Raw genomic sequence first — 13,364 nt, forward strand, 5'->3', positions numbered from 1 at the left:
GCACTACCAGCACCACCCTTCACTCCCTGGTGGTGGTGGGGAGAGCTGGTGGCACTACCAGCACCACCCACCCCTCCCTGGTGGTGGTAGTGGGGAGAGTTGGTGGCACTACCAGCACCACCCTTCACTCCCTGGTGGTGGTAGGGAGAGTTGGTGGCACTACCAGCACCACCCACCCCTCCTTGGTGGTGGTGGGGAGAGCTGGTGGCACTACCCACCCCTCCCTGGCAGCGACGGGCACCAGTCAGTCTGTGGTTGACTTGTGTAGTGTAGAGGCGGTGGTTGCTGGTGCCTCTGCTTCAGGTGACCGGTGTGGTGAGTGGAAGTGAAGGGGTATGCCTGACCACCTCACACTGGACTCCACCATCCACCAGGAACATCCACTAAGCAGAAGCCAGACCTACAGCTTAACACGGGGCGGGAAGCTTGTGTCGAGCGTGCCTTGGGCTGCAGCCGACCAGACACCACCACTACTGCTGAGTATGATGTACTCGTGTGGTGGGAGGCAGTCTCCAGCCTCACCCTTCACTGACACAGACTCGAACACTTCCCAGGAGGAGTACGAGGTAGGAGCGAGCATTAGGTCACACCCTCATTACACCATCACGGAGGAGGAAGACCTCCATGAGCAGAATGCACACATTCTAGAAAGTCAAAAGAAAGGTGTTGAAGGTGAGGGTGTGAGAGGCAGCCATGATAAGGGAGGGGAGCGTCTACCGGGTGATGGACATTCCCGACCACACATTGCAAGAGATGTTAGAGAAGCAGAGACAAGTGATGATCTACAGAGTGATGATGATGATGATGATGATGATGATGATGACGATGGTGATGATGATGATGATGATGATAGCGAGAGTGATGAAACAGAGAGCACAGTGCGGGCCAGGCCTGTGGTGGTGAGTGAGGACTCAACAAAGGTGGTGGGTGTGGTACACACCTGCCAGGAAGATCACAACGATACCCTCAGTAATGTTAGCGATGATCTGGACGAGGCTGACCCCTGCCCACCTACACACCACCATCTTACTGACCCGGCATGTATGACACCCCCACCAACCACAGACCACCAGCCTCACACGGCCTCGGACACACGTGCCCCTCCGGAAGGTGAGCGGTGCAGCAGCCAGCGTGAGGGTGTACGGGCTGGGGTGTTTTGCCTGAGCGGCTACCCCAAGCAGGGAGCCAGAGCTACGCCCTCCGCCACACCTGGCGGCCATGATGAACAACTAGATGACATGAAGCGTGATGAGGGGGAGGAGATGCCAGACCGTGCTTCTCTACTGACGACCACGTCCGCTCGGCTACCCTCTCCCTGCCACTCCCGACTACCTCACCTCCGCAGTAGTTGGGACCCCTCCGCCCATCATCACCCTCCCTCTCCCTCTTTGAATGTGAACTCTGAGCGGGGCAGTGTGGCGGACGTGCCTCACCAGGGGACGGGTGACGGGCTGGACAACATATCTGGTGGCACTTGTAAGGCAAGCGGCAGCAGCATCGTCACAAAGGTGCACATCTCACGTCGGCAGCAGCCACAGACGACATATCCTTACCATCACCGCCGTTTCATACCTGAGCAGCAGTCAACACAGCAGCGGTACAGACCAGAGGAGCAGCGTGGACACCATTACCGACCACACACCATTATCTCCAGGAAGGGCAACTCTGCCTCGCCCACCTGTAATATTACACGTAATAAACTTGTTTTCATTGTGTTGGAGGTTGTGTGGCTTAACGTGTGATAGAGGCACCACCACAGATGAGGCACAAGTCCTCTCACCCAGCCATTGTTGCCAACAAATACATTTCACACTAACATACCTTACTAAACATTAGCACGAAATACCTCTTGTTAAGCCACACTTAGCTAGCTTAATGTGAGGACATGAGGAGAGTATTGTAGTAATACCAGAACCTGTTGGGTTATGATATTGAGGACATGAGGAGAGTATTGTAGTAATACATGTTGACTTAATTTCATATATGCTGGTGTGAGTGGTGAGTTTTACTGTGGTGTTGTACCCCATGCTCATCCTATGATCAGTAGTAGGAAAGTATTACAGAGGTCAGAAAGGGTCTTTATCAGATCCCAGTGGCCACATACTCATTACATACATTTTTACAGAGCTAGTTCATTACATGGAAAATGTGGATACAGTCTTATTAACAATAAGGTGTCATGACATTTCTTGCATGGTATGTGGAGATTTATCCCGAAAAGTGTTTTAGTTTGCGTCCAGATCTCTGGCCACAAAGCTTACAGTTCACATGGTTAGCATCAGGTAGGCCAAAGCGCGAATGATACGTCTAGCTTAATCTCAGTGTAGCAGTAACAACATTTGATAATCTACTGATCTTATTACTTTCTCTAAACACGTTTTACGTTGCACAGTTCACGATGATGGAAGATATTCCAACTTGTCTGTTTGCATCAAAAATGTTTACAGTTAGGTCTCCCGTAACTACAGTCATGAAGATTATGATTGACAGACCAAATTTGTTTTCACCATTTTCATGACCAATTTCCAGATTTATTATAATCCTGTGAAGGAATACATAACAATTAGATGGAAATCCCCAACTTAACCGACAAAAAAAGTTCACTGGTATGTCACAAAAATGTTTCAAGATAATACAATTTCATACCTTCATGTGCATAGAATGCTGTTCCATACCTTCATGTGCATAGAATGCTGTTCCATACCTTCATGTGCATAGAATGCTGTTCCATACCTTCATGTGCATAGAATGCTGTTCCATACCTTCATGTGCATAGAATGCTGTTCCATACCTTCATGTGCATAGAATGCTGTTCCATACCTTCATGTGCATAGAATGCTGTTCCATACCTTCATGTGCATAGAATGCTGTTCCATACCTTCATGTGCATAGAATGCTGTTCCATACCTTCATGTGCATAGAATGCTGTTCCATACCTCCATGTGCATAGAATGCTGTTCCATACCTTCATGTGCATAGAATACTATTTTTTTCTTATCACGTAGTTTTTTGAGAAATACATATTTTGTGTAGTTTGCCACCAACTATTCACACTCATAATGCTGATAGTCTTCATTTTGTGCAGACATAGTGAAAAAAGGATTTTATGTCCTATTTTTCCGCATGTGGCACCGTTGTCTGTTGATAAACACATACCAGAATTGATGCAAAACTGACGAGGAGCTACGCATCAACCTAGTGACACGACACTGTTGATGGACTCCTCTAAAATAAGTTAGAGGTATTCTTCCTACTCCTCCTCCCTCCATAGTGGTGCCAGTGGTTGTACGTTTAGTGCATCTGAAACATGTGGAAGAATCTGCAGCTTCTGGTAATGGTCGGATACACTGTAGACAACAGTGGACGGTGTGTGGAGATCTGAAAGTTTTGTGCATGCTGCTTGGTTAGGTTAGCTCGTGGGGATAGGAAAATGACCAAAACTGGACTGCATATTCAAGATGTGGTCTTACTAGAGAATTATAAAGTGTTGTTTAGTGTACTTCAGGTTGTTGCTTAGGACAACTCCAAGGTCCTTTTCTTCATTTGCTTAAGTTAGAGAGTCTCCGAATAGTTTGTAGTCGTAACGTATATTCTAGTCTCCAAAGTGCATTACTTTACACTTGTCTACATTAAACATCATTTGCCATCTGTCTAACCATTCTGCTAATAAGTTAAGGTCTTTAAATCATTTCGCAGTCCAGCAAGTATACAGCTCTACCTTCTAGTTTAGGTGTTTTAAGTTAACCTTCGTCAGCTACAACAACAACCATGGTAGTGTGGGCTGGAGGAAGGTGTTATAACTTAACTCCGTCAGCAACAACAACAACCATGGTAGGGTGGGAGGGAGGAAGGTGTTATAAGTTTACCTCCGCCAGCAACAACAACCATGATAAGGTGGGAGGAAGGTGTTATAAGTTTACCTACGCCAGCTACGACAACAACCATGGTAGTGTGGGCTGGAGGAAGGTGCTATAGGTTTACCTTCGCCAGCAACAACAACCATGGTAGGGTGGGAGGGAGGAAGGTGTTATAAGTTTACCTCCGCCAGCAACAACAACCATGATAAGGTGGGAGGAAGGTGTTATAAGTTTACCTACGCCAGCTACGACAACAACCATGGTAGTGTGGGCTGGAGGAAGGTGCTATAGGTTTACCTTCGCCAGCAACAACAACCATGGTAGGGTGGGAGGGAGGAAGATGTAATAAGTTTACCTCCGCCAGCAACAACAACAACCATGGCAGTGTGGAAGAGAATATAAAGTCTCAGTTTTGTATTTTGTTTACTACAGCAAGGACACAACACTTGAGGTGACGCATTGCTCACAGATGTTGTCTTAGGTTGGCAGATTATACAGCTAAGTTGACGTAATGACGTACGCATATACGAGATTGATTTAGAAGGCGTGCATGTGGCTCATCATGGTAAGGTCACCACCGTGACGGTGCACAGTACAGACTCCACGACCCTACAGGCACCACGCGGTCATCCATACCAAATTATACCCGAGTGCCAGCGGTAACCAGGGGCCCTGCTAGCACGGACGCCAGCCACCTTCCCTCTCACACCTTCCCTACCAGGTGGGCTCTAGTGTCATGTACAGTGCCAGCCACCAGGGTGTATCGTGCAGACCGCGGCACTGCCTCAGCCACCAGGGTGTGTCGTGCGGACCACGGCACTACCACAGCCACCAGGGTGTATCGTGCAGACCGCGGCAATACCACAGCCACCAGGGTGTATCGTGCAGACCGCGGCACTACCAGAAAGAGGAGAACAGAGTGGACTGGGGTTTGTGGTAGGGGTAACATGAGATCACAGTGCACAACAGCCTGAGCGACCATATCATGTACCCGTCAGCCTCCTGCTTGTCTGCTCTGGGCCTTTCTACCATAGCTACCAGTCACCCTCAGGCCTGCCTACCAAGCTCCCACCTCTCTACTATACCTCACACCCAACCAGGTGAGCCTCAACCCCAAGTACTTGTCATCATCGCCTCCGTCCCCACCCTAGACCTCCACTACCTTCGTCCTCACCCCAGACCTCCACCACCTCCGTCCTCACCTCAGACCCCAGACTTCCACCACCTCCGTCCTCACCTCAGACCTCCACAACCTCCGTCCCCACCCCAGACCTCCACCACCTCCATCTCCACCCCAGACCTCCACTACCTCCGTCCTCACAACAAACCTCCACCACCTCCGTCCTCACCCCAAACTTCCACCACCTCCATCCCCACCCAAGACCTCTTCCACCTTCGTCCTCACCCCAGACCTCCACCACCTCCGTCCTCACCCCAGACCTCCACCACCTCCGTCCTCACCCCAGACCTTCACCACCTCCATCCTCAGCCCAGACCTCCACCACCTCCATCCTCATCCCAGACCTCCACCACCTCCATCCCCACCCCAGACCACCACCATATCCGTCCCCTCCCCAGACCTCCACTCCGTCCCCACCCCAGACCTCCACCACCTCCGTCCTCACCTCAGACCTCCACCACTCCGTCCTCACCCCAGACCACCACTCTGTCCTCACCCCAGACCTCCACCACCTCCGTCCTCACCCCAGATCTCCACCACCTCCGTCCCCACCCCAGACCTCCACCACCTCCGTCCTCACCCCAAACTTCCACCACCTCCATCCCCACCCAAGACCTCTCCCACCTTCGTCCTCACCCCAGACCTCCACCACCTCCGTCCTCACCTCAGACCCCAGACTTCCACCACCTCCGTCCTCACCTCAGACCTCCACAACCTCCGTCCCCACCCCAGACCTCCACCACCTCCATCTCCACCCCAGACCTCCACTACCTCCGTCCTCACAACAAACCTCCACCACCTCCGTCCTCACCCCAAACTTCCACCACCTCCATCCCCACCCAAGACCTCTCCCACCTTCGTCCTCACCCCAGACCTCCACCACCTCCGTCCTCACCCCAGACCTCCACCACCTCCGTCCTCACCCCAGATCTTCACCACCTCCATCCTCATCCCAGACCTCCACCACCTCCATCCCCACCCCAGACCACCACCACCTCCGTCCTCACCCCAGATCTCCACCACCTCCGTCCTCACCTCAGACCTCCACCACTCCGTCCTCACCCCAGACCTCCACCACTCCGTCCTCACCCCAGATCTCCACCACCTCCGTCCCCACCCCAGACCTCCACCACTCCGTCCTCACCCCAGACCTCCACCACCTCCGTCCTCACCTCAGACCTCCACCACTCCGTCCTCACCCCAGACCTCCACCACTCCGTCCTCACCCCAGACTTACACCACCTCCGTCCTCACCCCAGATCTCCACCACTCCGTCCTCACCCCAGACTTACACCACCTCCGTCCTCACCCCAGATCTCCACCACCTCCGTCCTCACCCCAGACCTCCACCACCTCCGTCCTCACCTCAGACCTCCACCACTCCGTCCTCACCCCAGACTTACACCACCTCCGTCCTCACCCCAGATCTCCACCACCTCCGTCTTCACCCTAGACTATCATTCTGATAAACTAATTGGCGGAAGGATGGTTCGTTCTAATAAACTAATTGGCGGGAGGATGATGCGTTCCAGTGAACTGTTTGGCGGGAGCTGTTCTAATGAACTGATTGGCGGGAGGATGGTCCGTTCTAATGATCTATTTGGCTGGAGGATGGTCCGTTGTAATGATCCATTTGGCGGGAGTGTGGTCCGTTCCAATAACCTAATTGGCGGGAGGACGGTCCGTTTTAATGAACTAATTGGCGGGAGGATGGTCCGTTCTAATGAACTATTTGGCGGGAGGATGGTCCTGTATAATGAACTAATTGGCGTAATTGGCGGGATTATGGTCAGTTCTTATGAACTAATTGGCGGGATTATGGTCAGTTCTAATGAACTAATTGGCGGGAGGACGGTCCGTTCTAATGAACTAATTTGCGGGAGGATGGTCCGTTCTAATGAACTATTTGGTGGGAGGATGGTCCTGTATAATGAACTAATTGGCGGGATTATGGTCAGTTCTTATGAACTAACTGGCGGGAGGATGGTCTGTTCTAATGAACTAATTGGCGGGAGGATGGTCCGTTCTAATGAACAATTTAGCGGGAGGGTGGTCCGTTCTAATGAACTAATCGGCGGGAGGATGGTCCGTTCTGTTATACGAATTAATGGGAGGATGGTCCGTTCTGTCATACGAATTAATGGGAGGATGGTCCGTTCTAATAAACTGATCAATGGGAGAATGGTCCGTTCTAATGAACTAATTGGCGGCAGGATGGTCCGTTCTAATGAGCTAATTGGCGGTAGGATGGTCCTGTCTGATGATCTAATTGGAGGGAGGATGGTTCGTTGTAATGAACTAATTGGAGGGGGGGGGGATGGTCCATTCTAATAAACGAATTAATGGGAGGATGGTCCGTTCTAATAAACTAATTAATAGGAGGATGGTCCGTTCTAATGAACTCACTGGCTGGAAGATGGTCCGTTCTAAAGAACTAATTGGCGGGAGGATGGTCCGTTCTAATAAATGAATTAATGGAAGGATGGTCCGTTCTAGTGACCTAATTGATAGGAGGATGGTCTGTTCCTCGTCTTTTTTATAGTTTGTGGACCAACACTGGACTGCATAATCAAGATGTGGTCTTACTAGAGAATTATAAAGTGTGAGAATTATTTCTGGTGTCTTGTGTTCCTGGCTATGAAATCTAACATTTGGTTGCCTTTTTGACTTGCTGCTTGGCATTGTTTAGTGTACTTCAGGTTGTTGCTTAGGACAACTCCTTTTCTTCATTTGCTTAAGTTAGAGAGTCTCCGAATAGTTTGTAGTCGTAACGTATATTCTTGTCTCCAGAGTGCATTACTTTACACTTGTCTACATTAAACATCATTTGCCATCTGTCTAACCATTCTGCTAGTACGTTAAGGTCTTTGAATCATTTCGCAGTCCAGCAAGTATACAGCTCTACCTCCTAGTTTAGTATCGTCAGCAAATTTGGAGGTCTTAGATATGAGAATGAGTTCTAGGTCATTAATGTATATCATGAAAAGAATTGTGCCAAGGACCGACCACTCGTTACGTCTAGCCGATCTGAGGCTTCGCTGTTTACACGCTGCTTTCTTCCGGTAAGCCAGTTTCTGATCCATGTACAGAGTTCTTCAACGATTCCGTGTGCTTTGAGTTGATGTAAAAGTCTCTTGTGAGGTACTTTATCAAAAGCATTTTGGAAGTATGAATATACAACATTAGACGATACTTGTTCGTCCCAGTTCTGATAAATATCATTAAAGAATTCCAGCAAATTTGTCTGGCAAGATCTATAGCGGAAACCGTGTTGGTTGTCTGATATAATTTTGTGATCTACAAATGTGACAGCTTTGCCTCGTATTATTTTTTCATCGTTTTACCTAACACTGACATAGGGCTAATTGGACGGTAGTTCAGGACACACTTTTTCTCTCATATATATATATATATATATATATATATATATATATATATATATATATATATATATATATCCCTGGGGATAGGGGATGAAGAATACTTCCCACGTATTCCCTGCGTGTCGTAGAAGGCGACTAAAAGGGGAGGGAGCAGGAGGCCGGAAATCCTCCCCTCTCGTTTTTTTTTTTCTTTTCTTTAATTTTCCAAAAGAAGGAACAGAGGGGGGCCAGGTGAGGATATTCCACAAAGGCCCAGTCCTCTGTTCTTAACGCTACCTCGCTAATGCGGGAAATGGCGGATAGTTTAAAAGAAAAGAAAATATATATATATATATATATATATATATATATATATATATATATATATATAGATATATATATATATATATATATATATATATATATATATATATATATATATATATATATATATATTATATATATATATATATATAATATATATATATATATATATTTATATATATATATATATATATATATATATATATATATATATATATATATATATATATATATATATATATATATATATTATCCCTGGGGATAGGGGATTAAGAATACTTCCCACGTATTCTCTGCGTGTCGTAGAAGGCGACTAAAAGGGGAGGGAGCGGGGTGCTGGAAATCCTCCCCTCTCGTTTTTTTTTTTTTTTTTTCCAAAAGAAGGAACAGAGGGGGCCAGTTGAGGATATTCCAAAAAAGGCCCAGTCCTCTTCCTAACGCTACCTCGCTGACGCGGGAAATAGCGAATAGTTTAAAAGAAAAAGAAAGATATATATATATATATATATATATATATATATATATATATATATATATATATATATATATATATTTTTTTTTTTTCTTTTTTCATACTATTCACCATTTCCCGCGTTAGCAAGGTAGCGTTATGAACAGACGACTGAGCCTTTGAGGGAATATCCTCACTTGGTCCCCTCCTCTGTTCCTTCATTAGGAAAACTAAAAACGAGAGGGAAGGAATATATATATATATATATATATATATATATATATATATATATATATATATATATATATATATATATATATATTTTTTTTTTTTTTTTTTTTTTTTTTTCATACTATTCGTCATCTCCCGCGATAGCGAGGTAGCGTTAAGAACAGAGGACTGGGCCTTTGAGGGAATATCCTCACCTGGCCCTCTTCTCTGTTCCTTCTTTTGGAAAAAAAAAAAAAACGAGAGGGGAGGATTTCCAGCCCCCCGCTCCCTTCCCTTTTAGTCGCCTTCTACGACACGCAGGGAATACGTGGGAAGTATTCTTTCTCCCCTATCCCCAGGGAAATATATATATATATATATATATATATATATATATATATATATATATATATATATATATATATATATATATATATTTTCTTTCTTTTAAACTATGCGCCATTTCCCGCGTTAGCAAGGTAGCGTTAAGAACAGAGGACTGGGCCTTTTTTTGGAATATCCTCACCTGGCCCCCTCTGTTCCTTCTTTTGGAAAATTAAAAAAAAAAAAAAAACGAGAGGGGAGGATTTCCAGCACCCCGCTCCCTCCCCTTTTAGTCGCCTTCTGCGACACGCAGGGAATACGTGGGAAGTATTCTTAGTCCCCTATCCCCAGGGATAATATATATATATATATATATATATATATATATATATATATATATATATATATATATATATATATATATGAAATGACATGGAATGACACCCCCCCCTCCCTCCCCGCATGCGCGCGAGGTAGTGCCAGGAAAAGACTACAAAGGCCACATTCGCTCACACTCATTCTCTGTCTGTCATGTATAGTGCACGGAAACCACAGCTCCCTTTCCACATCTAGGCCCATCAAAGCTTTCCATGGTTTACGCCAGACGCTTCACATGACCTGGTTCAATCCATTGACAGACCGTCAACCCCGGTATACCACATCGTTCCAATTCACTCTGTTCCTTGCACTCCTTTCACCCTCCTGCATGTTCAGGCCCCGATCGCTCAAAATCTTTTTCACTCCATCCTTCCACCTACAATTTAGTCTCCCACTTCTCCTCGTCCCCTCCACCTCTGACACATATATCCTCTTTGTCAATATGTGCTCATTCATTCTCTCCATGTGACCAAACCATTTCAAAACACCCTCTTCTGCTCTCTCAACCACACTTTTAATTACCGCACATCTCTTTTACCCTTTCATTACATACTCGTTCAAACCACCTCACACCACATATTGTCCTCAAACATCTCATTTCCAACACATCCACCCTCCTTCGCACAACTCTATCTATAGCCCACGCCTCGCAACCATATAACATTGTTGGTACCACTATTCCTTCAGACATACCCATTTTTTGCTTTCCGAGATAATATTCTCGCCTTCCACACATTTTTCAACGCTTCCAGAATTTTCGCCCCCTCCCCCACCCTGAGACTCACTTCCGCTTCCATGGTTCCATCCGATGCCAAATCCACTCCCAGATATCTAAAACACTTCACTTCCTCCAATTTTTCTCCATTCAAACTTACCTCCCTATTGACTTGTCTCTCAACCCTACTGTACCTAATAACCTTTCTCTTATTCACATTTACTCTCATTTTTCTTCTTTCACACACACTTTACCGAACTCAGTCACCAGCTTCTACAGTTTCTCACCCGAATCAGCCACCAGCGCTGTATCATCAGCGGACAACAACTGACTCACTTCTCAAGCCCTCTCATCCACAACTGACTGCATACTTGCCCCTCTCTCCACAACTCTTGCATTCACCTCTCTAACAACCTCATCCATAAACAAATTAAACAACCATGGAGACATCACGCACCCCTGCCGCAAACCTACATTCACTGAGAACCAGTCACTTTCCTCTCTTCCTACTCGTACACATACCTAACATCCTCGTTAAAAACTTTTCGCTGCTTCTAACAACATGCCTCCCACACCATATATTCTTAATACCTTCCACAGAGCATCTCTATCAACTCTATCATATGCCTTTTCCAGATCCATAAATGCTACATACAAATCCATTTGTTTTTCTAAGTATTTCTCAGATACATTCTTCAAAGCAAGCACCTGATCCACACATCCTCTACCACTTCTGAAACCACACTGCTCTTCCCCAATCTGATGCTCTCTACATGCCTTCACCCTCTCAATCAATACCCTCACATATAATTTCCCAGGAATACTCAACTTATACCTCTGTAATTTGAGCACTCACCTTTACCCCTTTTGCCTTTGTACAATGGACTATGCAAGCATTCTGCCAATCCTCAGGCACCTCACCATGAGTCATACATACATTAAATAACCTTACCAACCAGTCAATAATACAGTCACCCCCTTTTTTAATAAATTCCACTGCAATACCATCCAAACCTGCTGCCTTGCCGGCTTTCATCTTCCGCAAAGCTTTTACTACCTCTTCTCTGTTTACCAAATCATTTTCCCTAACCCTCTCACTTTGCACACCACCTCGACCAAAACACCCTATATCTGCCACTCTATCATCAAACACATTCAGCAAACCTTCAAAATACTCACTCCATCTCCTTCTCACATCACCACTACTTGTTATCACCTCCCCATTTGCGCCCTTCACTGAAGTTCCCATTTGCTCCTTTGTCTTACGCACTTTATTTACCTCCTTCCAGAACATCATTTTATTCTCCCTAAAATTTAATGATACTCTCTCACCCCAACTCTCATTTGCCCTCTTTTTCACCTCTTGCACCTTTCTCTTGACCTCCTGTCTCTTTCTTTTATACATCTTCCACTCAATTGCATTTTTTTCCCTGCAAAAATCGTCCAAATGCCTCTCTCTTCTCTTTCACTAATAATCTTACTTCTTCATCCCACCACCCACTACCCTTTCTAATCAACCCACCTCCCACTCTTCTCATGCCACAAGCATCTTTTGCGCAATCCATCACTGATTCCCTAAATACATCCCATTCCTCCCCCACTCCCCTTACTTCCATTGTTCTCACCTTTTTCCATTCTGTATTCAGTCTCTCCTGGTACTTCCTCACACAAGTCTCCTTCCCAAGCTCACTTACTCTCACCACCCTCTTCACCCCAACATTCACTCTTCTTTTCTGAAAACCCATACAAATCTTCACCCTAGCCTCCACAAGATAATGATCAGACATCCCTCCAGTTGCACCTCTCAGCACATTAACATCCAAAGTCTCTCTTTCGCGCGCTGTCAATTAACACGTAATCCAGTAACGCTCTCTGGCCATCTCTCCTACTTACATACGTATACTTATGTATATCTCGCTTTTTAAACCAGGTATTCCCAATCACCAGTCATTTTTCAGCACATAAATGTACAAGCTCTTCACCATTTCCATTTACAACACTGAACACCCCATGTATACCAATTATTCCCTCAACTGCCACATTACTCACCTTTGCATTCAAATCACCCATCACTATAACCCGGTCTCGTGCATCAAAACCACTAACACACTCATTCAGCTGCTCCCAAAACACTTGCCTCTCATGATCTTTCTTCTCATGCCCAGGTGCATATGCACCAATAATCACCCATCTCTCTCCATCAACTTTCAGTTTTACCTATATTGATCGAGAATTTACTTTCTTACATTCTATCACATACTCCCACAACTCCTGTTTCAGGAGTACTGCTACTCCTTCCCTTGCTCTTGTCCTCTCACAAACCCCTGACTTTACTCCCAAGACCTTCCCAAACCACTCTTCCCCTTTACCCTTGAGCTTCGTTTCACTCAGAGCCAAAACATCCAGGTTCCTTTCCTCAAACATACTACATAACTCTCCTTTTTTCACATCTTGGTTACATCCACACACGTTTAGACACCCCAGTCTGAGCCTTCGAGGAGGATGAGCACTCCCCGCCTGACTCCTTCTTCTGTTTCCCATTTTAGAAAGTTAAAAAAGTACA

General features: G+C 46.0%; 1 protein-coding gene across 9 annotated transcripts in view; it reads left to right on the forward strand.

Annotated features, from left to right (window-relative positions):
* The first annotated feature begins 220 nt into the window (after nucleotides 1–220).
* The window catches only part of LOC139763685 (uncharacterized), a 265,984-nt gene continuing 252,840 nt past the window's right edge, over nucleotides 221–13,364 (forward strand). For 3 of the 9 annotated variants that reach the window (XM_071689996.1, XM_071690001.1, XM_071690002.1), the window contains exon 1: nucleotides 221–1,692. In XM_071689996.1, the coding sequence (XP_071546097.1) occupies nucleotides 336–1,692 (1,357 nt within the window). In that variant the 5' untranslated portion in view covers nucleotides 221–335. The remainder of the gene's footprint in view (nucleotides 1,693–13,364) is intronic. The other 6 variants (XM_071690000.1, XM_071689995.1, XM_071689998.1 and 3 more) reach the window with 4 other exon arrangements.

The sequence above is a fragment of the Panulirus ornatus genome, chromosome 47 (genome assembly GCF_036320965.1).
Source record: "Panulirus ornatus isolate Po-2019 chromosome 47, ASM3632096v1, whole genome shotgun sequence".
In the NCBI taxonomy this organism is placed as follows: domain Eukaryota; kingdom Metazoa; phylum Arthropoda; class Malacostraca; order Decapoda; family Palinuridae; genus Panulirus; species Panulirus ornatus.